Genomic DNA, 25,929 nt, shown 5'->3' on the forward strand with positions numbered 1-25,929 from the left:
TCACGTGACGCGCTATTGACACTTCCGGGTGGGACCCGAGGAAGGCGGCGGGCCGGGGCCGGCCTGCACCACCATGGCGTACCACGGTCTCACGGTGCCTCTCATCGTGATGAGCGTGTTCTGGGGCTTCGTGGGCCTCCTGGTGCCTTGGTTTATCCCCAAGGGTCCCAACCGGGGGTAAGTGCTCGGAGTGTGCGGGGAGCGCCCTGCGAGGCCGCGGGCCGGGGCGGGCGGGTGGGGCCGACCCCTCCCCTCCGGGGGGTCTCCGCGGAGTCCCATCACCCCGCCGCCGCCGCTCTCGGCCCACCGGCCCCGGCGGCACGAGGACCCCAACTCTGGGCGCCTTGTGTGCGTTTCTCCTCCCGGCCTCGGGTGGGGGTGGAGGTGGGGCGGGGTCGCCGGGGCTCCCCCACCCCGCGGCTCCCACCTCAAGCCGGGTCAGCACCCACTTGAAGGAAAAACCATGAAAAAAAATGTGAGAAAAGGCCGACGAACCCGGCGCGGAGGCCTCCCCCACAGCCGCGGGCGCCGCCCTGCGTCACACCTGCCGCTGGGCGCCGGGCGCCCCGCGCCCCGGGGGACTGGGGTGCGGAGCCGCTCACCAGGCCTTGCGGGCGACTGGCCAGGAAACACTGCTTGTCTTGCAGACTTCTGTGTTTAAAAACAAAAAAGGGCATTGTCTGTTTTGGAAGTCAACTTCCCCCCTCCCCCCCTTAATTGCACCTTGAAATAGAACCTTGTCCCCGCAGGCTCCTCGCCGCCCCCCCCCCCAGTTCCTCTTTTGTCTTTTTTTTTTTTTTCTTTAGTCATTTTGTCTCCCAGTGAAGATCACAAATATCTATTAAGCAGAATGGTTTCTAGGGAAAGTTTATTACTTCCATTTTATGGCATGAACCTGTTCTCTAAAGTAGACTTGCTCTTCTTAATGGCTTTCCTATTAATAAGGAAAACTAACTCCTGCTAAGACTACTAAGAGTATGATTTCCTACTAACACCTACTTAAAAAAGAAAAAAAGAAAAATCTGTCCTTTATAAGCAACAAGGTCTCACCATCACAGAATCCTGTAGGTTCATATCTTCCACTTATGGTCATGCAATTTGCATTAACCAAGTCGAATTGGACTTGTTTCTCCTCCAGGAGTTTTAAGACAACAGAGCTCTTCTTTTGTTGTGCTTGTATCTTTAATCCTTTCATGACATCACTGTCTGGTTTTCTGGCTTCATCCTTAGAGAAAAGCATTCATTAATCTCCTGGCCACACTGGCTTCTCTTCCCTAAAGACTTAAGCCCTTCTATCGTGGGCTCTGATACCACATCTGTTTGCCAGGGTAATGAAACCCCTGTTGTTGGACAGTATTTGACCTACTGGACAGGTTTTCTGGGTCTCACTCACTGCCTCCATTGCAGGCCTTGTATTTCAAGACCCAGCAGGTCTTGAAACTGTCTTAGAAAGAAAAGTGACAAGATTGTATTTTGAAAAACACTTTTCCTTCATGGGCAATCTCTGTGACCTTGGACAATGGAGTTAAGTTTTCCACAGCCCCCTTCCCTCCTTCTAAAATGGAAATGGTAATTCTGAATGAGTACAAATTCACTTTTCCATCAGGAAAGACTATGTCATTGTGTGTGTCCTGGGAATAAGGCTTGAACTCAGAGCCTTGGCACTATCCTTAACGATTTTTGGCTCATGGCTGGTACTCTGTTACTTCAGCCACAGCTCTACTTCCAGTTTTTTGCCTCTTATAAGTAGTTAAGATTATAGGGATGAGCCACTGGTGACTGGCCTGCAAGTTGTTTTTTTTAAATACATGAAGAAACTGAACTACATCACCGAATATAGTGTATTGTTATTATTATTATTATTGTCAATACTGAAAGTTAATTTCAGAGACTTCTGTCTCTAATTTACCACTGATCCACATCTCTAGCCCAGACTATGGTGAATTCTTGGTACAAAAAAGCATTTTTTTTCTTTGTTGTAGGACTTGCAGGTTGTCTCTTGAGTTTTTTTACTCAAGGCTAGCCCTCTACCACTTTGAGCCACAACACCACTTCTGGATTTTAGGTGGTTCATTGGAGATAAGAGTCTCACAGACTTTCCTGCCTGGGCTAGCTTTGAACCACGATCCTCAGATCTCAGCCTCCTGTGTAGCTAGGATAACAGGCATGAGCCACCAGTATATAAGAAAGTATTTCTAACATTCAGGATTAAGTATATCTTTATTAAAAAGATAAAGTAAAGGAACAGCATAATAAAGGAGAAGGGCAAAGAGATTTTCATGTTACAGCCTCTTCCCTGAGTGACCCCTGCACCAAGCAATGGGAAACATGGGAAATGAGATTCTCTGTAGCTGCTGAACCAGAGAAGAGGGAGAGCCTCTCTTCTGAATCTCTCAGTAGCCTAAAGCCGTCCCTTGCCCTTTCCTACAGCTGGTCAAGGGTGGGATTGTGACTGCCCCCAGTTTCCTGCTTATTCCTGTTCTTCATGCTTTCCCTCTTTTCTCTTTAGAAATCCACAGATTCTCTAAAAGCTAAAAGCTTCCATTTTTGTTGTTGCTTGGTTCCTTCTTTTTTTCCAGTAGCTTCCTTGCTAGATAAGAGGAGGGTGCAGGGTAAGAGTTCAGGGCTTCCAGACATTTACAGAAGCAGAAAGAGCCCCCAAGGAGGGTCACCTATGCCACCATTACTGTTCACACTTGTGTCTGTGAATACAGGTGGTTGGCTGTGTATAGATGTATGAAAGTGTGCTGAGCCATTTGAAAATAAAATTTACTCGTTTTTGATTGGTCACCTCTGAATCCTTCCTTCTGGCTGCAGCTTCTAAGAAGCAGGATTTGGAGTTGCTGGTTGTATGTGCATGCACATGTGCACGTGTGTGCGTGTGCTGGTCTTGGGGCTTAAACTCAGGTCCTGGAGCTTACCTGCTCAAGGGCTGGTGTTCTACCACTGGAGCCATAGCTCCACTTCCAGCTTGTTATTTTTGGAGGTTCATTAAAGATCTGAATCTCACAGACTTTCCTGCCCAGGCTGGCTTTGAATTGTGATCTTCAGATCTCAGCCTCTTGGGTAGCTAGGATGACAGGTGAGAGCCACCAGTGCCTGGCCTGGGGAGCTTGTGTATAGATTTGCATTGTTGGGGGGGGCACAGCTGTTTTGGCTCTCTGTAGAGAAGATTCTAGGGTAGGGCACAGGAGCAGAAGCTTGGAATTGAGGCTCAATTCCAAGGAGGGAATGAAGGGTGACAGGAGGAGGAGAGGAGGGCTGGCTTTTTATTTTCTTTCATTTCATTTTTTTTTCAGACAAGGTCTTACTATGTAGTTGAGGCTATCCTCAAACTCACGGTCCTTCTGCCTCTTCCTCTCCAGTGCTGGGATTACAGGCATGAGCTGCCCCACACTCAGATGGGTAGCTGGCTTTGATCACAAGTGAGGAGCTGGACTCGATTCTGTAGGTCTTCATTTCTGTGTGTGTGCTGGCAGGGGAACTTGAACTCAGAGTCTGGGCACTGTCCTTGATTTTTTTTTTTCCTCAAAGCTGGCACTCTACCACTTGAGCCACAGCTCTATTACCAGCTTTTTGGTGGTTTGTTAGAGATAAAGATATGTCTTACAGACTTAGCTGCCCAGGCTGGCTTTGAATCTTTTTTTTTTTTTTTGCCAGTCCTGGGCCTTGGACTCAGGGCCTGAGCACTGTCCCTGGCTTCTTCCCACTCAAGGCTAGCACTCTGCCACTTGAGCCACAGCGCCGCTTCTGGCCGTTTTTCTGTATATGTGGTGCTGGGGAATCGAACCTAGGGCCTCGTGTATCCGAGGCAGGCACTCTTGCCACTAGGCCATATCCCCAGCCCTGGCTTTGAATCTTGATCCTCAGATCTCAGCTTCCTGAGATCCAGGATGACAAGCGTGAGCCTCTGGTACCTGGCTAAGTTTTCACTTTTTACTATGCAAATGTCAAGCTTTCTTTATTAGCTCGAACTCTCTTAAATACATACTGCAAGTTTAGTGTCTACATTACACAGCTTGAGGATTCTGACAACTCTGTCCTCCTGGCCTCTCCTCTCACATTATTTGCAAATCATTTCAGCCGGTTTGTGTGCTTTTCACTTTTGTCCTTGTACCCCTAGCCTGTGTCAGTTCAGCTGAAGGATGTGGTTGGATTTTCTGTCAGTCCTTCCTCAGATCCCTCCAGATAGCCTTCATGTTGTCAGAGCGAAAGCCCTTTCACTGACACAGGCTGATGGCACCCCATTGACCTTGCCTCCAATTCAACACTCCCTGCATCCTAATAATGATCCATGATTGTTGTTTGTTTCTTGTTTGTCTTGTTTGTTGTATCATCCTCTTCCCTCACCCTCTGCCAGGGCAGGGCAGGGTAGGAAATGCTTATGCATTTTGTTAGCTGTTACTTTTCTACAGCCTGGGGCATCCTGGGCACTCCTTGGCAAAGTAATCAGTGAATGAATGTGTCCATTGAGATTAACCACAGAAAATGCACACACAAGGGCTGGGCAGGTGGCTTAGTGATAGAGATTTTTGCCTAACATGCATGAAGCCCTGGGTTCCATTCCTCAGCACCACATACACAGAAAAAGCCAGAAGTGACACTGTAGCTCAATTGCTAGAGCGCTAGCCTTGAGCAAAAGAAGCTCAGGGACAGTGCCCAGGCCCTGAGTTGAAGCCCCAGGACTGACCAAAAATAAAAAAAGTACACACAAGCTGATGGGCCAATGGCTCATATCTATAATCCTAACTACTCAGGGGGCTGAAATCTGAGGATCAAGATGGGACCAGCTAGGATAGGAAAGTCCACGAGACTTCCCACGTCTGGAAAATAGGTTTGGCCCCCTCTCTGGACACACACACACGCACACACGCACACGCACACACACACACACACGAGTGACAAGGGGCAGGCAGTGGGAAGGCTGCAACTTGGAAGAGATCAAAGGAAGACATCTTGGAGAAAGATGAATTACAACTGCTTGTGGATAGAATGAAAAGGATAGGAGGAAGCTTGAGCCAAACCAGATTGGTGAACTTTGTTACTAATCATGGAGAGGGAAAGGAAGAAATCTACTTAGGAGAGAGGAGGAGGAGGAGGAGGAAGCCACCCTGTCAGTGAGAATGAGCAGACCACAAGCTCCAGTGGATGGTGCCTGTGAAACAGCACAGCCGATGCCTCCCCCCTTCTTCCTGTCCCTTTTCTAGGCAGTGGGCATTCGATCCAGACACTCATGCTCAGGACACACTCTGCCTCCCAGCCACCTGCTCTGGGCTGGGGAGGAAAAGATTGATGGATTTTTCCATTTCCTGCAATTCATTTTGATAAGTAGTATTTTATAAAACCCGAGGCACGGAGGCATATGCTGGTACCTTTGTGTTCCTCCCAGACAGGAAGAGATTTTGATGAAAAGCTTTTAGAAAGAGAGACAGAAGAGGAGATAATGAGACCGTGTGTGTGTGTGTGTGTGTGTGTGTGTGTGATCTGTGTCTGTGTTAGTCTGTCTCTTTCTCCTTCTCTCTTCCTCTTGTGCCCAAACTTCTACTAAGGGCTTGAACTCAGGGCCTGTTCATTGTCCCTTAACTTTTTCCACAAAGCTGGCACTGTACCCCTTGAGTCACAACTTCACTTCTGCTTTTTTACTGATTCACTGGTGATAAGAGTCTCCACAGACTTTTTTTGCCCAGGATAGCTTTGACCCTCAATTCTCAGATCCCAGCCTCCTTAATTAGTAGCTAGGATTATAGGTGTGAGCCACTAGTACCTGGCTATGTGTTCTCCATCAAAACTCAGCTGATCAAACATCCAGATCTAAGCTTAGCTTTGTGGGTGAGGAGGGTCCCCCCCCCCCCCCCAGACCATGGATTTGTAGAAGTTACGGTGTTAAGGGCTGGGATGTAGCTCAGTGGCAAAGTGCTTGCCTAGCAAGCGCAATGTCCTGGTTTCAATCCCCCGTACCAAAAAGGAAAAGACAAAAAAGTATAGTGTTAATTCATTACAAAAAAGTCTACCTAATACTACTGTCTTTAGACTTTAGTTGTAGAAGAGCTTGGATTGGACATGTAATCTGTGTCATTAGTACACATCCTTTTGTTTTTGTATTATTTATTTGTGTGTGTGCACACATATACACGTGCACTATCCTAGGCAATCCTAGGGCTTGAACACAGGGTCTGAGCACTGTCCCTAAGCTTTTTCTCAAGGCGGCCCTCTACCACTTGTGCCACACTTCTACTCCAGGCTATTGGTGGTTAATTGAAGAGTCTCATGGATTTCCTGCCCAGGCTGGCTTTGAACCACAATCCTCAGATCTCAGCCTCCTAGGCAGCTAGAAGGACAGGTGTGAGCTCTTAGCATCCAGTGGGTCTGCTGGGTTTTGAGCAGACTCATGGCCATTTTCCTGATGTGGTAGTTGACATGGGAAGGAGACTTAACCATATCTAACCACATTGGCTTTTTTTTTTCTTTTTTAGAGTTATCATCACGATGTTGGTGACCTGTTCAGTTTGCTGCTATCTCTTGTAAGTATATTATTTCTTCTAAGTGGTCACTTGCCAAAATCGTAAGCAATTCTCCCTGATAAGGTGTGTGATTTAAACATTTGTTTCATTGGTGCTTAGTCCTTTGGGAATACCTAGAAATAGTGTCTTCACATTGAAAATATATTTTGTAGTGCTCGGCATGCTACATGCCATATAATTATCATTGTAATTCATGGTAATATGCATTACTGTGCAGGTGCTCTGTTCTTTTAGGGTTTTTTATGTCAGTCCTGGAGCTTGAACTCAGGATTTGAGTACTGTCCCTGAGCTTCTTGTTTGGGTTTGGTTTTTGCCAGTGTTGGAGCTTGAACTAAGGGTCTGAGGACTGTCCCTGGCTTCTTTTTGCTCAAGGCTAGCACTCTACCACTTAAGCCACAGCACCACTTCCTGCTTTTTCTATATATGTGGTGCTGAGGAATCGAACCCAGGGCTTCATGTATACGAGGCGAGCACTTTATCACTAGGCCATATTCCCAGCCCCCCTGAGCTTCTTTTGCTCAAGGCTAGCACTCTACCACTTGAACCACAGTGCTACAGCACCACTTCCGTGTATGTGGTACTAAGGAATTGAACCCAGAGCTTCATGCATGCTAGGCAAGCACTCTACCACTAAGCCACCTTCCCAGCCCTCGCTGTTCTTTTGAAATACTAGTACGGCTTGATTGGCACATCCATAATGATTATAATTACTTGGAAATTCTAATTGCCCTACTTTTATTTTATTATTGTGAAACATTTCAGCCTTCTCATTTCATGTCAAGTTGTAGCTAACTCATAGAACCTTTCTTTTTTATTTTACTGTGTGTGTGTGGGGGGGGGGTGCGTGTGTGCGTGTGTGTGTGTGTGTGTGTGTGAGTGGGTATATTGGTACTGGGGCATGAATTCAGGGTTACATGCTTTCTCGTGGCTTTTTTAGATCAAAGTTGGTGCTCTGCCATTTGAGCCACACCTCCACTTGTGACTTTTTTGCTGGTTCATTGGAGATAAGGGTCTCCCATACTTTTGTGCCTGGGCTAGCTTCAAACTGTGATTCTCAGATCTCAGCCTTCTGAGTAGTTGGGATTACAGGCATGAGCCACTGGCACCAGCTCTTCATTGAATGCTTCTGGAGACTAGGCACAGGGAGATGATCAAGGCCAGTCCTGGGGCTTGGACTCAGGGCCTGGGCACTGTCCTTGGCTTCTTCTGCTCAAGGCTAGCATTCTACCACTTGAGCCACAGCACCACTTCTGGCCTTTTTTATATATGTGGTGCTGGGGAATCGAACCCAGGGCTTCATGTATATGAGGCAAGCACTCTTGCCACTAGGCCATATTCCCAGCCCCAGTGTTAGTTTTAAGAAATCACTTTTTTCTTCTTTGTTTAAAAGATGAACATCTATCTTATTTAACAAGAATTTCTCCTTGGAAAAGACAGATGCGATTTATGCCTTCAATTTTTCTCCTTTATTCCCCTAAAGGATTGGGCTTCTGCATTCAAATAAATTGGAAATTTAAAAGAAAACTTCACTGTTATGCACAAATATGCTTTTTGAAGTAAGCCACACCCAGAGCAAGTTGGCTCCCCTGAACAAAGCCCTGTTTTGAAGTGCCTGTGTGGGCTTTTAAATTGCCTTCTGTTTGTGATAGTTTTTTTTTTTTTTTCCTTACCAGTTCCTTCTAGTTTAAGGTTTGACTCCAGAGACTAGGGCAGGCAGAACCTGTTTGAGCTCTGAGCAAATCAGGTTCTCCGCCAGTGTCAACCAGTTTCTTGTTAATAGTTCAGCAGAGAAAAGTTGTGTGTTGGTTGCTGGTTGGTTTTTTGAAACAGAATCTGGCTTTGTAGCCCAGGCTAGCATAGAACTCGGTATGATGCGTCTCCAGCTGGCCTCACACTTGTAGCCTTCCTACTTTAGCTGGGATTCCAGGCATGCCACTATGCCCAGATCTCTCAGGCTAAGTGTTGCTGTTCAACTACCTCACAATTTATCCAGGATTCCGAAGCTTGAACCTTCAGAGGAAATTAGAAATTCAGTGTTGCATCGTGAAAATATTGTTTCTTCTTGGAAAATGTGTATATTTTTATCATGTGACTAATTTGGCATCTTACATCTTAGTCAGCAGAGTGATACAGAAAGGAATTACTGACTGAGAGTCAGGAGACCCAGGTTTCTCCATGCTGAATAATACTTAGCTGTCCCTGAGCCACTTTGTGCTCAAGGCCAGCACTTTACCACTTGAGTCACAGCGCCAGTTCCAGTTTTTTTTTTTGTTTTTTTTTTTTGTTTTTTTTTTTTTTTGGCCAGTCCTGGGCCTTGGACTCCGGGCCTGAGCACTGTCCCTGGCTTCCTCCCGCTCAAGGCTAGCACTCTGCCACTTGAGCCACAGCGCCGCTTCTGGCCATTTTCCGCACATGTGGTGCTGGGGAATCGAACCCAGGGCCTCGTGTATCCGAGGCAGGCACTCTTGCCACTAGGCTATATCCCCAGCCCCAGTTCCAGTTTTTGAGTGGTTCATTGGAGATAAGTGTCTCACAGGGACTCTTCTGCCCAGGCTGGCTTCAAACCACGAAATCCTCTGTGATCCTCAGATGTCAGCCTCCTAAGTAGCTAGGATGACAGGTGTGAGCCACAGGTGCGTGGTGGCTGGTCTGTCTTGTAGGGTGTTTTGTGAGATGGAGTCCCTCCTCTTGACTTGGACTTGTTTTTGAGAGCGAGGGGCTTGAACTTTTTTCCCCCCTAGTTACTGATGTTTGACCTTAGAGCCTTGTCCTTGCTGGGCTCAGACTCTACCACTTGAGCCACACCCCTAGCCTTTCATTTTTGCTGATTATTTCAGAGATGGAGTCCAGCAAATTTTTCTGTCCAGGCTGGCCTCGAACCTTAGTCCTCCAGATCGTAGCTTCCCTGAGTAGCTAGGATTAGAGTCAGGAGTCATCAGTGCCCAACTGGCCTTTGGACTTAGGATCTTCCTTCACCCTCCTGTGTGGCTGGGATTGCAGGTATGTGTCACTGCACGTGGCTCTGTATTTTGCTGGGCCCTCACTAGCATCCATCCTTTCAGTATGTATTTTTTGCAGAACTTTGAAGATCCACAGTGAGCCTGCCTCACTCACCCATTTTGGATCTAGCGCTAGTTTGGGTGCAGGACACAGTCCCCTCCCAGTGGCCAGGGTGCTCAGCTTTGGTTCCAACCAAGTCACCAGCTAGCGGGCTTCATTGATGCACTCCTTTGCCCAGCTACTTGCTTTTCAACTTACTGTATTCTTTGGATAATTTGCGCATTCTACCCGCGTTCAAAAATGTGTTGACTTGGGCATCCAAGTTCACACCTGCAATCTCAGCCCCTGGAAGCCTAAAGTAGGAGGGTCACAAATTCTAGGTCAAGGGCTGGGGATATGGCCTAGTGGCAAGAGTGCTTGCCTCGTATACTTGAAGCCCTGGGTTCGATTCCCCAGCACCACATATACAGAAAATGGCCAGAAGTGTCGCTGTGACTCAAGTGGCAGAGTGCTAGCCTTGAGCAAAAAAGAAGCCAGGGACAGTGCTCAGGCCCTGAGTCCAAGGCCCAGGACTGGCAAAAAAAAAAAAAATCTAGGTCAACCTGGGCTACCTAAGTGAGCTCCAGGCTGGACTAAAGAGTGAGACCCTGTCTCAAAGCCACAGAGGAAAAGGAAAAAAAAAATGGCCAATTCCCTGTCAATCATATCTTAGTTATTCTTAAGTTTGTCTGGTTATCTCAAGGTGTTTTGAAGCAGATCTAGTTCACCTGTACATATATCAGTGTGTCTCAAAGAAAAGCAGTATTTTTTAACTATATACCCATAATACCAGTATTGTGACCCCAGAGTAATCCTTTATATCAACAAGTGTGCTGCCACTTCAGTTTCTGTCTCATTTACTGTATAGTTTGCTTGAGTAAGAACCACGTATGCACTATACATTATAGTCGGTAGCTGTGTCTCTTAAGGTTTTTTGTTTGTTTGTTTTGCCAGTCCTTGGGCTTGAACTCGGGGCCTAGACACTGTCCCTGAGCTTCTCTTGCTTGAGGCTAACACTCTACCACTTGAGCTACAGTGCCACTTCTGCCTTTGCCTATTTATGTGGTACTGAGGAATTGAACCTAGGACTTCCTGCATGCTAGTAGGTAAGCACTCTACCATTAAGCCATCTTCCTAGCTCCGTCTCTTAAGTTTTATTGTATAAGGGTCTTCTCCCTTTCTCTTTCCTTGTTTTGAACTCAGGACCTTATGCATGCCAAGCACACATTCCACCACTGAGCTAGAACTCAAGATCCTAAGTTATTTCATTTTATTTTCCATTGTTATTATAAAGGTGTTGTATAAGCTGGGCACTGGTAGCTCTTACTTGTAATCCTAGCTACTCAGGAAGCTGAGATCTGAGGATTGTGGTTTGAAGCCAGCCTGGGCAGAAAAGTCCCAGTGAGACTCTTATCTCCAATTAATCACTCAAAAACTGGAAGTGGCACTATGGCTCAAAGTGGTAGAGGACTGACCTTGAGTAAAAAGAGCGCAGGGATAGGGTCCAGGCCTGAGTTCCAGCCCACAACTAACAAGAAAGAGCAGGTGTTGTACAGAGGGGTTACCGTTTCATAGGTCAGGTAATGAGTTCTTTTCTTTATTTTTTTGTGCATATGGTACTGAGGAATTGAACCCAGGGCCTCATGCATGCTAGGCAATCATTCTACCACTAAGCCACATTTCCAGCCATGAGTCTGTTCTTTTTTAGACAATATTACCCCTTCTGTTACTTTCCATCAGTTTCTGTTACTTTCCACCATGCCTGGCCAGTCTTTCCCTTTATAATTAGTCAGTTCAGAGGAGTTGTGGACTGAGCCTGTGGCTGGTGGGGAAGGGATTGCTAACAGAATTGGAGCTAGAACACCTCATGTAGATCTGGCATCTTGAAGTCAGGAGAGAGCAAAGAAAGCGACTTCCTGTCTAGAAGGAGGCGCAGCTGGGCACATCCTGTGTGTGCACAGGAAGTTGGCATCTCATCAGAAGGCAGGTTTGTGTGTCTTCTCAGCTGGAGCTTCAAACTCTTGTGGCTGTAGCAGAATTTAGCTCCTTGACACTCTAGATTGAGATCCTTGTTTCCTTTGCTGGTTGATGGTTGGCCAATAAAGAGCCTAAAGGCTATGCAAATTCCCGGCCATCTGCTCCTCCATCTTCAAAGGTAACAAGAGTGTCTCCTTGTGTTTATGTTCCTCTGACCCTCCATATGGCCCTGAATATCTCTCTCTCTGTCAGACACACGCACGCTCGCACACACACACACACACACACACACACACACACACACACACACACACAGAAACTTATTTTGCTACCCTAGGTTGTTTCTGTGCTTGAACTCACGGCCTGGGCACTTTCCCTGAGCTGCTTTTACTCAAGGCTTGGTGCTCTACCACTTGAGCTACAGAGCCACTTCCAGTCTTTTTTGCTGGTTCATTGGAGATGAGTCTCACAGACTTCCTGCCTCAGATGGCTTCAAGTTGTCATCCTCAAATCTCAGCCTCCTGAGTTGCTGAGATTACAGGTGTGAGCACCAGCATCTGGCTTTTGGTACCCTAGGTTTAAGGCACAGTAGTAGCCAAGGAAGAACAGACTTGAAGGGATTCAGATCACACTGGGGAAGAAGGCATGGTTAACCCACCAGATCCTATCAGATGGCAGAGAAGTTTGCTGGCTTGACCAGGCCCAAGCTGGTCTGAAACTTACAGCCCAGCTGTAGGCCTCTCCCTGCAGCTCAGAGCTGAGGGCGTGGGCTCGAGGGAGTCTCTGTGCCAGTGTGAGCAAGGCCTGCTCCAGTGCCCTGTCAGAGCTGCAGGAAAGTTATCTGGTATCAGGCCATGGCCCCCAGATGAACACAGTGTTCCCACACCCGTTCTGGCCTCCCACTCCTGCCACTGGCAAAGCAGGACAGTATGTTCCATTGAAGACATGGGCTGGGTGCTACAGGTCACGCCTGTAATCCCAGTTGTCATAGCTGCTCAGGAGTCTGAGATCTGAGGATCTCAGTTCCAAGCCAGCCCACACAGCAAGATATCTATAAGATTCTGATCTCCAGTTAACCAGCAAAAAGGCAGAAGTGGAGGTGTGGTTCAAGTGGCAGAGTGCTAGCCTTCAGTGAAAAAAGGGAAGAGACAGCGTGCAGGCCTTGAGTTCTTCAAGCCTCATTACTGGCACAGAGAGGGAGGGGAAGGGAAGGAGGGGAGGGAAAAGGAAAAAGTGAGGAATGAAGAAAGGAAGGGAAAGAGAGGAGGAAGGAAGGAAGGAAGGAGGGAGGGAAGGAGGAAGAAATTGAGGAAGGGAGGGAATTCAGTTATTTATTGCTAACACATATCAAAGGACATCTGTGAAACTGACTGGAAGGAAATTGGTAAACACTGCACACACTTGCATGTGTTTGGCAGGCAGAAGAGTCCTGTTGCTTTAAGAGCATGCTTAATTAGGCCAGGCCCACTCAGGGTTGTCTCCCTTTCTTTGAGCCTACTGGATGGCTATTTGGTCATCACTGTCCTAGGGCTTTCCGCAGGAGCTGGGGACCTAGGAGGAGCCTTTGAGAAATCTGTTTGCCATGGGAGGAAAAGGGTGGGAGAAGGAGATGGAGACCTAAGTAAGATTCAGAGCTGCAAGAGAAACTCCTTAACGAAGCAGCTTGTAGGGCTGCGTTCTCCGGTTTGAATATGTCTTCCGTCATCTCACAGATAAAGACCAGGATACATTGGTGTTTTGTAGATGCTTCTTGTTGACTTGTCAGCTCTGCACAGAGTCTGGGTTAACTCTTAATTCCTAATGCCTCCACACAAGGATTAGCATTGCCACTTTGCAGGAGAAAACTGGCTCGTAAGTGATGCCACTTAACTCGGGCCATGCCAGTAATCATTGATATAGCTAGAAAAAAATGCAACTCAACTCTAATAACAAATTCTTTTGTTTTATTTATTCTTCTGTGCTAGTACTGGGGCTCAAGGGTGAGGCTTTGTTCTCTTGCTTGATTTTTTTTTTTTTTCTACTCAAGCCTGGTGCTCTGCTCCTTGAGCCACACCCTCTGCTTCCAGCTTTGTGCTGTTAATTGGAGATAAGAGTCTCTCCGATTTGTTTGCCCAGGCTGGCCTCAAACTGAGATCCTCAGATCTCATTCTCCTGAGTAACTAGGATGACAAGCCTGAGCCCCAGCTCCTCGCTCTGTATCTCTTCTTTTCTGATACTGTCACTTCCCTTGAAAGTATGGGTGAGATTGAATGGGATCAGAGTTGCCTGGCTCATTCTGGGGGAGCCAGGGCAAGTCATGTCTGCTCCTGCTGTCTTGGCTCTGGCTAGAGGGACAGGAGGCCAGAAGAGCCATGCTCATATCCTAGTAAGGAAATGGAGACTGTTTGATCCATGTATGCTTTTGCACTTCTCACATCTCAATGTGGAACCACAAGAGCAGCAGGATTTAAGAGTGGACTGTGTGTGCGTGTCCATGTATGCTTGAACTCAGGGCCTGGGAACTGTCCTTTTGCCTTTTCACTCAAAGCTGGAACTCCACCATTACACCACAGCTCCACTTCCAGCTTTTTTGTTGGTTCCTTGGACATAAGAATCTTACAGATTTTCCTGCCCTTCAAATTCTGATCCTTAGATCTCAGCCTCCTGAGTAGCTAGGATAACAGATGTGAACCACCAATACCTGGTTGAGGTAGAGTCTGTCTGTAGAGAGAAAGCCCTTGGTTTTATGCTTGGAGAAATTTTTTTTTTTTTTTTTTGGTGCCAATCCTGGGGGTTGAACTCAGGGCTTCAGCACTGTCCCTGAGCTTCTTTTGCTGTAGGCTAGCCCTCTACACTTGAGCCACAGCACCACGCCCAGCCTTTTTTTGTGTGTATGTGGTACTGAGGAATCGAACCCAGGGCTTCATGCATGCTAGGCAAGCACTCTACCGCTAAGCCACATTCCCAACTGAAGCACACTTCTACCATCTTTGCCTGTTAAGAGTTCATCATCTCTTGGGTGTTGTCCCTTTACCCACTTCCTCTTAGCATCGTCAGAGCCCAATGGGCACCCCTGTCCTGGTAAGCGATCTGGGAATAAATGAGGCATTAAAGAGGGGCACTTGGGGAGGTCCAGGGCTCCCCCTTCCAGCTTTCCCACTGAGTCACATATGAAGCTCACTAGAACTTCCTTCCCTCATCATTAAAATTCACCAGCTGGGCTCTGATGGCTCACACCTGTCATCCTAGCGCCTCAGGAGGATGAGACCTAAGGATCATGGTTCAAAGCCAAGCCTGAGAAGAAAAAGTCTGAACCTCTTCATTCCAAGTCACTATCCACCCCCCCTCCCAAAAAAAAAGAAGTTCAGGCATGGCCCAAATGGTAGAACACCAGCCTTGAGTAAAAAAGCTAAGCCAGAGCACAGAGCCTTGAGTTCAAGCCCCAGGATGTTGGCTCAGGAAAAATAAAATGAAACTGGGAACATGGCTGTGACCGCTACTTGACTCCAGCCCTGCTTGCGGTGGCAACACAGGGGCCTGTGTAGCTGGCTGTAGCTGGCCCTAGGCTGTGAAGACACGTGGACCTGCTGGGGCAAACACGAGGGTACACTGAGTTCCTGTTCGTGGCCATGTGAGCTAATAGATTCATTGCAATATGATCCCTTCCTCCACCCACTTCCATCAATTCACAGTGGACGATTTTTTTTCCTCCTCTCCTTTCAGTGTTCTCTGTGTTTATCAGCTTTAAAGGGAAATTTTCAAGTCAGGAGGTAGTGAGAAGGGCGGGTGGAGAGCTCTGCTGGGCAGAGGGGAAAATTCCTCTGAAATTTCAAATGAACTGGTCTGGATTATTTCCCAAAGAATATTCTTGAACTGTGTGCTCTGCTGGGTTTGGGTTTTGGTTTTTGTTTTCCTCCACCTTGATTTGAAAACATCAAAAAATAGTGTTTAGCCAGCCACTGGTGGCTCATGCCTATGATCCTAGCAATTCAGTAGTCTGAGATCTGAGGATCACAGTTCAAAGTCATCCTGGGCAGGAATGTCTGTGAGACTCTTTAGTTAACCACTTAACAGAGAGAGAGAGAGAGAGAGAGAGAGAGAGATTTTACTCATCAGACTGAAACAGAAGGGTTGCTTGAGCTCAGGTGTTATAGACCAACTTAGGTAACAGAGTGAGACCCCATTTCAAGGGGGAAAATGTGTAAAATTAAGTTCAGAAAGTTTCCATGTACTTCTCTGAGAGCAAACTAAATGGTCTTTTCTTTGTTTGTGTGCCAGTCCTGGATCTTGAACTCAGGGCTTGGGCCTTGAGCATTTTTGCTTGAGGCTAGCTCTTTACCACTTGAGCCACAGCTCCACCTCTGGTTTTGCAGTGGCTCATTGGAGATGAGAGTCTCACAGACTTTCCTGCCCAGGCTGGCTTTGAATTGTGATCCTCAGGTCTCAGCCTCCTGAGTAGCTAGGATGACAGGCATGCCCCCATCACCCTGCTAGCAGATAAATTATTGTTTTGTAAGTCACACCTTCCAAAGTATTCTCAGTTAAAATATCTCATGTGCCACATGCATGCCAATATCAGGGCTTGAAGTCACTGTCCCTTAGCCTTTTCCACTACTCTACTACTTGACCATAGCTCCTCTTCTAGCTTTTTTGTTATTAGTTGGAGATCAGAACTCTTGGACTTATCTGCCTGGGCTGGCTTTGAACTGGGATCTTTAGACCTCAGTTGCTGGAGTTCCCCCCCCCCCCTTTATTTTTGCTGGTCCTGGGGCTTGAACTCTGGGCCTGGGTGCTGTCTCAGCTTCTTTTGCTCAAGGTGCTCTAGCATTTGAGCGACAGCACCACTTCTGGCTTTTTTGAGTAGTTAACTGGAGAGAAGAGTCTCATGGACTTTTCTGCTTGGGCTGGCTTCGAACTGAAATCCTTAGATCTCAGCCTTCTGAGTAGCTAAGATTATAGGCATGAGCTACCGCTCCCCGGCAAAAGGTCCATTTTTTTTTTATAGTGAGAACTTTAATCTGAACTGGATTCTGCTCTGAGACCTGTTATTATCTAACCTAATCAGTATTGTCCCCCTAGGCAAATGAATTGGACGCTGCCTCAGTTTCCCTAACAGTAGGGCAAGAATGCAAGGAACCAGGTACCTGGGAAGTCCAACATCCAGGTATCAGAAACTCCCCTGATGCTTGGCTTTGCACTCCCACACAGCCCCGCCCCACTCTACCCCCTAGCGCTAGGAGGGTGGTTTTCTGGGTTTTGTTGTTGTTGTTGACTTGTACCTGACCTGATGCTTTTGCTCACTGGCTGGCGCTCTACCACTTGAGCCACGCCTCCAGGCCCTCGAAGGGTGTTCTTATTCCATACGCCGCAATCTCTCTATATCGAAGGGAGATGGAACTGGTGTAGGTGGGAATGAATTTTCTATCTGGCATGTCTCAGCTCTGGCCGGTTATATCTGTGTCTTAGTAAATATGGGTGAGTGTCTGCAAGCAGCTTGTACTGCCTGCTGGGATTGGGGAAATCCTGGGTGTGGGTGGAATTTTCCACAACTCTGAGCTTGCACCATCAGTGGCGCACTGCAGCCCCAGAGTTTTTCAGGATGGTTGCCCTGCCTGCTGCTTTTCTGTGTCGTGTAATCAGATGGACCACGGTACTGCTCACTGCAAGCTCCCATCTCGTCGGAACTAGCTTTGTTTACAAAGTGAATCAGCTCGAGGTGAGGTATCGGTTTTGGCCTGATTTCCTCAGGGATCATGTTTCCTGTCACAAAAGCTCCTTTTGTGCCCTGCTTTGCCTCTGTGGGCACCAGCTTCGATGCTTGGAGGCTGGTTCTCTTCCTTGGTGTGCAGAACCGAGCTTCAGATCCTTGGATCTGAAGGATCCAAACTTGACGGCAAATGGAAAGAAGAGTGCCCAATAATGGCCTTAGTCTGGGCTGGTACCCACTTAAGGCATTTCAGAGGAGATTGCTGCCTGGCGCTGGTGGTGCACACCTGAAATCCTAGCTTCTCAGATGGCTGAGATCTGAGGATCGAGGTTTTAAGCCAGCCTGGGCAGGAAAATCCAAGAGACTTCTCTAGTTAACTATCAACAGCTAGAAATGGATCTGTGTGTAGACTTCCAGCCTCCTTGAGTGAATGAAGCTCAAAGACAGTGCCCAGACCCCGAGTTCAAGCCCCAGAACCCACAAACACACACCCTCCCCCCCAGTACCTCTAATCTATACTCCTAGCTATCCAGGAGACTGAGGTCTGAGAATCACGCATGGTCCAAAGCCAGCCCTGGCAACAAATCTGACAGACCAGCAAAAAGCCAGAACTAGAGGTATGGTTCAAGTAGTACAATGCCAGCTTTGAACAAAAATATCCAGGGAGAACGCAAGGCTCTGAGTTCAAGCTCTACTATTGGCAAGCATGCGCACACACACACATACACATAAAGAAAAAGAAAAGAAAAAATGGGTGGATCATATCACTTACAGGTCTCAATATTTGGAGATTGGAAAAAATAAACCTGATTTCCCTAACCCTGGAGTTTGTGACACTGACACCTGTGATTGGGTGGAATCAGGAATCTTTGGTACTTGATAAAGGTAATCAGGGGATAAGGGACAAGACAACCACCGGGGGAAGCCATGCTGTTTTTGGAGGTCTCAAAGGCAGAGGACTGGGAATACGGCCTAGTGGCAAGAGTGCTAGCCTCGTATACATGAAGCCCTGGGTTCAATTCACCAGCACCACATATACAGAAAATGGCCAGAAGTGGTACTGTGGCTCAAGCGGTAGAGTGCTAGCCTTGAGCAAAAAGAAGCTGGTGGGGGGGGGGGGGGGCGATGAAGCCAGGGATAGTGCTCAGGCCCTGAGTCCAAGCCCCAGGACTGGCAAAATAACAACAACAAGGCAGAATGTCTGGGCGGGGATAGAGGGGATTGCTACCACAGATGCCCCTACATCTACAATACATTTTGAGGCTTTGCTCAGAACAGAAGAGATTCAGATCTTTTTTTTTTTTTCTCTTTGCCCTGGGTCATGGGGCTTGAACACAGACCTGGGAGCTATCACTGAGCTCTTTTTGCTCAAGGCTAGTGCTCTATCAGTTCAAGCCACAGTGTCACTGCTACTTCTGGTTTTTGAGTAGCTAATTAAAGATTACAGTCTCTCTGGGACTTTCCTGCCTCGGCTGGTTTTGAACCGAGATCCTCAGATCTCAGCCTCTTGAGTAGCTAGGATTATAAGTGTGAGCCACTGGTGCCTGCCTCAGATTTAAGTCTTAACAATATTGCTTCTTCTGTCTTAAATGCAAGTTGTCAAGCTCCCACATGATCTCATCAAGTTTTGATTTTTTTTTTTCTTTCTCTCATCAATGTTTTTAGTTGGCTGATTGCAATTCTGGCCCAGCTGAACCCTCTTTTTGGACCACAGTTGAAAAATGAAACCATCTGGTATCTGAAGCATCATTGGCCGTGAGGAAGAAGCGCCCAGCCAATGAGGTGACTCTACCTTTCCCCTCAGTCCTGTGGGTGGGCCTTGGCTTTGTCTCAGCATCTTTTGGCCACTGTATGGGAATGTCAGAGCAGACAGCAGACAGCAGGGGTGCTTTCAACAGCAGCTGTGCATTTACAACTGTGGCCACTGTGCTTACCTAAATCCTAGGAATTACCCAATAAGATTCTGTTACTGCTTTACCGGCTGGGAGGATGGAACTGGGCTTTGTGCTTGTTAGGAAAGTGTTGTACCATTAGACTCACCCTTACCCTAGCCTCGTAAGTCTGAGAGTCTTTATTTATTTTGTGCTGGTCACGGGGCTTGAACTCAGGGCCTGGGTGCTTTCCCTGAGCTTTTTTGTTCAAGGCTACTGTGCTACCACTTTGAACCACAGTGCCACTTTTGGTTTTCTGGTGGCTAAATGGAGATGAGTCCCATAGATTTTCCTGTCCAGATTGGCTTTGAACCATGATCCTTAGATCTCAGCCATCTTAGTAGCAAGGATTATAGGTGTGGGCTACTGGCATCCAACTTGGCTGACATGTTAATGCTTCAGAATAGCTTAGGTGGAGGCGACAAATGCCTTTGGAAAGGTGATCTTAAAATTTCAGCTTTTGCCAGTTACCTGTGGCTCATACCTGTCATCCTAGCTACCCAGGAGGCTGAGATCTAAGGACCAAAGCTCAAAGCCAGCCAAGGCAGGAAAGTCCGTGAGACTCTTATCTCCAGTTAAGCACCCAAAAGCCAGAAGTAGAGCTGTGGTTCAAGTGGTAGAGTGCTAGCCTTGAGCAAAAACATTCAGGGGCAGTGCCCAGGCCCTGAGTTCAAGCCCCAGGACCAGTACCAGAAACCAGCACAGGTTTTTTTTGTTTGTTTGTTTGTTTTCCGAAATGCAAAAGCAAGGCAAGGCTTTATTCAAGCGAGCTGCAACTCGGGCCTCGTCCTACCCACCGACACAGCGGAGGTTAAGAGGAAGCCTGGAGCTGCGATTACACAGGGCTTATAAAGGCAAAAAACAAAGTTACAACAATCAGGTGTTCAAGCAAGCAAGATTAGGACATAGGTACAAATCTGATTGGCTCAGGGCTCGAGGCATTCTGGGGGCAGTTAGGGTTAAGCATTCCCAGTGGTTAGAGTTCTTGACCGACTGGACCCTAATAAGCTTGTCCTGAGTTCAGCACAGGTTTTTGAGGACCAGTGTGGTTGGGCACTGGTAGAATGAAGAAGTTTGTTCATTGGCTGGGGCAAAGGATGTGGTCATTTAATTTGCTCTTCTGTCTCGTGTTTCACAAATGGAATCTAGTGCCCAAATACTCCAGAGTCTGGATTTGCTCGTTGGTTGAGAGTGGTTCTTGGGTAGAGACGCGCCGTATCTTCCTCTGCTATAATTAGTGATATTAAGATGATCACGGGTTCTGATTCTTTGAGTTGTAAAGCTCTCTGTCAACCTTTCACCCACTGGTGCTCATCATCTGAATGAATCATTTCAGTCGAAGCCGGAAAATGGTGATTTCCTAATTGTAGAGTTCTTTCCAAATTTGATTTGCTGAAATGTTTCTATAAAGACAAGTTTTTCCTCACCACGTATACTGTAGTTGCTTAGTAACCTTGAAACACAGAATACAGATGTTATGCTTTTCATTTGTAGGGCCAGATGTGGGTGCCTACGTTACTCTTGTGTTTCCAGTAAGCTTACTGTTTGCTTTCTTTTTTTGTCTACCTTGTTGTTGGTACTGGGGGATTGAATCCTTGCACATGTTGGCAAGGCACCCCCCCCATTTTTGCTCTACCTCTAGCCTTTATTTATATATTTTGTTCAAGACAGGGTCTCACTATATAAAGTTGGCCTCAAAATTCATGATCCTGCCAGTTGCTGGTGGCTCATACGTGTAATCCTAGCCCCTGCTCCTGGGGCTTGAACTCAGGGCCTGAGCACTGTCCCTGGCTTCTTTTTGCTCAAGGCTAGCACTCTACCACTTGAGCCACAGCGCCACTTTTTCTATATATGTGGTGCTGAGGAATCAAACCCAGGGCTTCATGTATACAAGGCAAGCACTCTACCACTAGGCCATATTCCCAGCTGGCACCCAGCTTTCTAGAAATTTCTGATGGTGAGGTATAGAAGACTCTCGGCTCTAATCTCCCAAGACATTGAAATGTAACCAAACCTGGGGAAGTTTTTAATGGTGCAGCTATAGCTTCAGACTCAATCTCCACAGGGGGCCACATCTCAGATAGGGGCAGTCATCACCATAGCATTGCTTCACTTCCTCCGGCAGCACCCCCATTTCTGACTGAGAACCACAAGTGTGGCTCCTCTCCTGGTCTTTTTGTTTGTTTGTTTGTTTGTTTTTGGCCAGTCCTGGAGCTTGGACTCAGGGCCTGAGCACTGTCCCTGGCTTCTTTTTGCTCAAGGCTAGCACTCTGCCACTTTAGCCACAGCACCACTTCTGGCCATTTTCTGTATATGTGGTGCTGGGGAATCGAACCCAGGGCCTCATGTATACGAGGCAAGCACTCTTGCCACTAGGCCATATTCCCAGCCCTTGTTTTTGTTTTGTGCCAGTCTTGTGTCTTGAATTCAGGACCTGGGTGCTTGCCCTGAGCTTTTTTTACTTAAGGCTGGAGCTCTATCACTTAAGCTACACTTCTACTTTCAACTTTTTGCTTGGTTCATTGGAGATAAGAGTTTCACAGACTTTCCTGTGCCGGCTGGCTTCGAATCTTGATCCTTAGATATCAGCATCCGGGGTATCTTGGATTGCAGGCCTGAGTCACTAGCACCCAGCTGTGTCCAAGTTCCTGACCCAGTCAGCTGTCCTCAGCCTGTCCTGACTTTGCCCTGCCCCGCTGTGTTCACTGCTGTGACCAGGGATTGCTCTGGTTGTTTCCTGTAGGTTCTCCCTGTTTGTGGCCCCTGGAAAATCCCCTTCCTTCCTCTCCTGGCCACTTTGTTTCAGAATGACTTCTTTCATTCCTAGGAGGGATCTCCTCAGGATCCCAGACCATCCCCCCTTCCCCCTTCCCTGCACCTTGAGCTCGCCTCAGGATCCCAGGCTATCTCCCCTGCCCCCTTCCCTGGGCCTTGAGCTCTCCTCAGGATCCCAGGCTATCACTCCTGCCCCCTCCCTCACCTTGAGCTCTCCTTAGGATCCCAGACTATCCCCCTGCCCCTCCCCCACCTCTTGGCTTTTCTGGCCACGAGTGTAGGTAATGAATGACACAATTTCCTTCTTTCTACTACTTTAAAGTTGTGCCACCACCCTCAGAAAGCTGGCAAACATGTAAAATAGGTTTTTATTGCTAATGAATAGTGCCCAGGTCCTGAGTTTAAGTCCCGGGACTGGTATGCCCTTGCACAGGTGCGCATGCGTGCGCGCGCGCATACACACACACACACACAAAGTCCATTAGCTTTTTATTTTGTTCAAGGCTGGTGCGCTACTACTTGAGCCACAACTACACTTCTGGCTTTTTGCTAGTTAACTGGAAACAAGAATCTCACAGACTTTCCTGCTTAGGCGGCTTTGAACCTCAGTCCTCAGATCTCAGCCTTCAGCAGTGAGCCAGCCACCAGTGTCCAGCTTTCCCCTGTGAAGCTAACAAGCATCTCCCACATATCCCAGCTTGATTAACATCTCCCCACCCTCCCACCCCCACTCTTTGTTGTTGTTGTTGTTGTTGCTGCTGCTGTTGTTGCTGCCTGTCCTGGGACTTGAACTTAGGACCTGAGCACTGTCCCTGACTTCTTTTTGCTCAAGGCTAGCACTCTATCACTTGAGCCACAGTGCCACTTCTGGCTTTTTTTTATCTATGTGGTACTGAGGAATTGAACCCAGGGCTTCATGCATGCTAGGCAAGCACTAAGCCACATTTCTTCACTTTCTGACTTGGGCAAATTATATCACCACCAGCTTGTTTTCTTACCAGTCAGCTTAATAAGCCTTGAGTGTTAAGTCTCTTTGAAAGAAGCCATTTGATTTCTTTGCCTTTTTAATTTCTTAAGTAGCACACATCTTTATTTATGTAGACCACCTAACAAATTTGTTTATGGCTGTGTAGGTAGTAGAGCCCATAGTCTTGCACATGCAGGGCAAATGCCCTGCCACTCAGCTACAAACCCAGCCCAACATAATCTGCACATAAAGGACTTGATGCAACCACTGTGAACAGTTTCGTGTGCAGTCAAAACCTAGTTTACATATTTGCCAGCTTTCTGCAGGTGCTGGTGTAGCTATAAGCTTCTAGAAAAGTAATCATGTGGTTTGTTACCTATATTTTCTGCCAGATGGGTGGGGGGGGGTGGGGCCTGGAATCCTGAGGAGCAGGCTGCCCTCCTCAGAAGTGTGACCCAAAAGGGAAGGAGAGCTCAGAGTTCAGGTCAGGGTGTATGTGCTAGAACCACGTGTTGCAACCCCATGCTGCATTGCATGCTGGGGAGAGATGGGCACATGCTTAAACCCCTAAGAATACATTCCAGCCCCACATCTGTGCTTCCCGCTTCCTGCTCCAGAGTCACCTTGGCCTGTGTACTCTGGTAGCCCTGCTGTGTCCTGGGAAGCCTGCCTTTGAGGGCCTGAATATTAATCCCATGCTTTTTTTTTTTTTTGCCAGTCCTGGGGCTTGAACTCAGGGCCTGAGCACTGTCCCTGGCTTCTTTTTGCTCAAGGCTAGCACTCTACCACTTGAGCCACAGCGCCACTTCTGGCTTTTTCTATATACGGGGTGCTGAGGAATCGAACCCAGGGCTTCATGTTTACAAGAGGAGCACTTTACCACTAGGCCATATTCCCAGCCCTACTCCGATGCTTTTTAAAATATTTTCTGGCCAGTTCTGGGGCTTGAACTCAGGGCCTGGGCACTGTCCCTGAGCTTCTTTTGCCCAAGGCTAGCACTCTATCACTTGAGCCACAGTGCCACTTCTGGCTTTTCTAATCTATGTGGTACTGAGGAATCGAACCCAGGGCTCCATGCATGCTAGGCAAGCACTCTACCACTAAGCCACATTCGCAGCCCACATGTCATTCTTTATTTGGATGTTTAAAGCTCTTGCCTAAGTTTTTACAAGCTGGTAGATTTACAAGCTGGTGGGTAGATTTTTCTCCTGCAGAGCCAAAAGCACCCATTCCCAGGCAGGAACTCATACAGGCACACGTTAGCATTTGTCGACACAACATATGACTGGATGTCCAAATATAAGTTAGACAGCTCAAAAGGCCTATACAGATATATTAGATGTCTGCTCAGTTTATTAGGAGAGAATGAAGGTCAAATCACAACTCAAATAAGAGGGCAAACAACTCCTGATAAAGTTGGGAAAAGTATAAAAAAAATGCAGAAATTTCATGGTTAGTAATAATTTTAAGAGCCTAGTTAGGAATGCCCATGAGACTTTCATCTCCAATGAGCCACCAAAAAGCCAGAAATGGAGCTGTGGCTCAAGTGGTTGAGTGCTGGCCTTGAGTGACAAAGCTCACTAAGTTCAGAGTTCAAGCCCCAGGACCGGCACAAAAGAAAAAAATAGTTTTAGGACTGGATACATGGCTCAAGTGGTAAGAGTACTGCCTAGGTTCTGTTTTAGCTTCAGTTTCAAAGCATTTCTAGATAGTAAGAAATATTTACTAAATGAGGGATTATCTTGTGCATAGAAATTTACTGTTGTTTGAGTATTTACTGAGCCCCTCCCTCCTGCTCACAAGTATGGCCCTGGTTAACTTTTTCCATGTAAGACAGGGTATCCCTCTGTCAATTCAAGCAAGAGTCTCACGGACTTAACTGCCACAGCTGGCTTCGAATGTCGATTCTCAGCCTCCAGGGTAGCTATGATGACAGGCATGAGCCACTGGTGCTCAGCTAGAATTGTTTTTGAGATAGAGTCTCAAGCTGGCCTTCAACAGTAATCCTTCTGCCTCCACCTCCCTCAAGAAGCTGGGATGACAGGCTTGTACCACCACGCCCAGCTTCTGATTCACTTTCTTGCTGCTAACTTGGTGCATTCCTGGGGATGGTTTGAGGACCAGTTACCAGAACAGTTTTATTTCTTGCAGGTCACAAAGAGAATTCCTTCTAGATGAAAAAAAAAAAATCACCTCCAAGCCCAACATGCCATCTTGTCTTTCGTTGACCTGCCTGTTTTGGATACCAGTTGCCTTAAAAGTTCCCACCACACTTGAAGATCTTGTTCTACAGCAGTGTTCTCCTCCGCCTTACCTGCTCTCTGCTGAGCGATGTGCCTTCTCAACCGCCTCTACCTAGCCTGTGCAGCTCTCCTGCTCTCCAGAAAGAGCAGCCACCTTGAAGCCTGGCCTCTGGGCCTCTGGATGGGACAAGGAGGGGGTCCCCCCACACCCCCTGCAAGCCCCGGGCACAGAGCACACAGCCTTCCAGATGTCTTACACCAAGCTCTATTTTTTCAGGATGAATTTCCTCTGCCGTCTTTTGGAATAAATCACTTTTCTTGTTTCCTATGGAAATCTGGCTGCAGTGTTTATAAAGCTCCTTTTCCTAAGGGCTTCTATCTCTAGATCTTGCCTTTTTTTTTTTTTTTTTTTGATGTTATCTCAGCTTAGGTTGGATCGATACATGCGGTGCTGCCCGGGAGCTGGGTAAGTAAGTGTATTTCCTATTCACTCTAACCTTTCATCCACTGAGGAACTCGGGGCGGGGCCTCCGCAGGGCCAGCGCTGATTCGCTGTGTGGAGCCGCGTGGGCGGGGCCTAGGGCCGCTGGGGTTGCGAGGCTCCAGCTGCTTGCAGGCTGAGAGGTGAGCATTCCTGGCATCCAGAAGATGGAGGCCCACATGGGCAGTAAGTGAGGCTCTGGTCTCGCTAATATTAAAGATCGCTGAGCAGGTTTAGGCTAACTTCCAGCCACAGAGACAGGGTAAAAGAAATATCAAGATTAAAAGGCCTGGGTCAAGGAAAATACCT

At 47.4% G+C, this 25,929-nt stretch overlaps 1 protein-coding gene across 2 annotated transcripts; it reads left to right on the forward strand.

Moving 5' to 3' along the window:
- On the forward strand, positions 1-25,467 carry Atp6v0e1 (ATPase H+ transporting V0 subunit e1). 2 transcript variants are annotated; one of them, XM_048334377.1, is made up of 4 exons: positions 4-177; positions 6,474-6,521; positions 18,889-19,005; positions 25,048-25,087. In XM_048334377.1, the coding sequence occupies exons 1-3, from the start codon at positions 74-76 to the stop codon at positions 18,980-18,982; spliced, it is 246 nt and encodes an 81-aa protein (XP_048190334.1). In that variant the 5' UTR covers positions 4-73; the 3' UTR covers positions 18,983-19,005; positions 25,048-25,087. The 2 variants fall into 2 exon arrangements, with proteins under 2 accessions (XP_048190332.1, XP_048190334.1); XM_048334375.1 differs by lacking the exon at positions 18,889-19,005 and having other exon boundaries at positions 1-177; positions 25,048-25,467.
- Positions 25,468-25,929: the final 462 nt, after the last annotated feature.

This window comes from Perognathus longimembris, chromosome 25 (genome assembly GCF_023159225.1).
Source record: "Perognathus longimembris pacificus isolate PPM17 chromosome 25, ASM2315922v1, whole genome shotgun sequence".
NCBI lineage: Eukaryota > Metazoa > Chordata > Mammalia > Rodentia > Heteromyidae > Perognathus > Perognathus longimembris.

Coding starts and splice junctions, on each gene's coding strand:
- Atp6v0e1 (XM_048334375.1), top strand. CDS start 74: ATGGCGTACCACGGTCTCACGGTGCCTCTCATCGTGATGAGCGTGTTC. Junction 178..6,473: donor CCCAAGGGTCCCAACCGGGG/GTAAGTGCTCGG, acceptor TTTCTTTTTTAG/AGTTATCATCACGATGTTGG. Junction 6,522..25,047: donor TCAGTTTGCTGCTATCTCTT/GTAAGTATATTA, acceptor TATTTCTTGCAG/GTCACAAAGAGAATTCCTTC.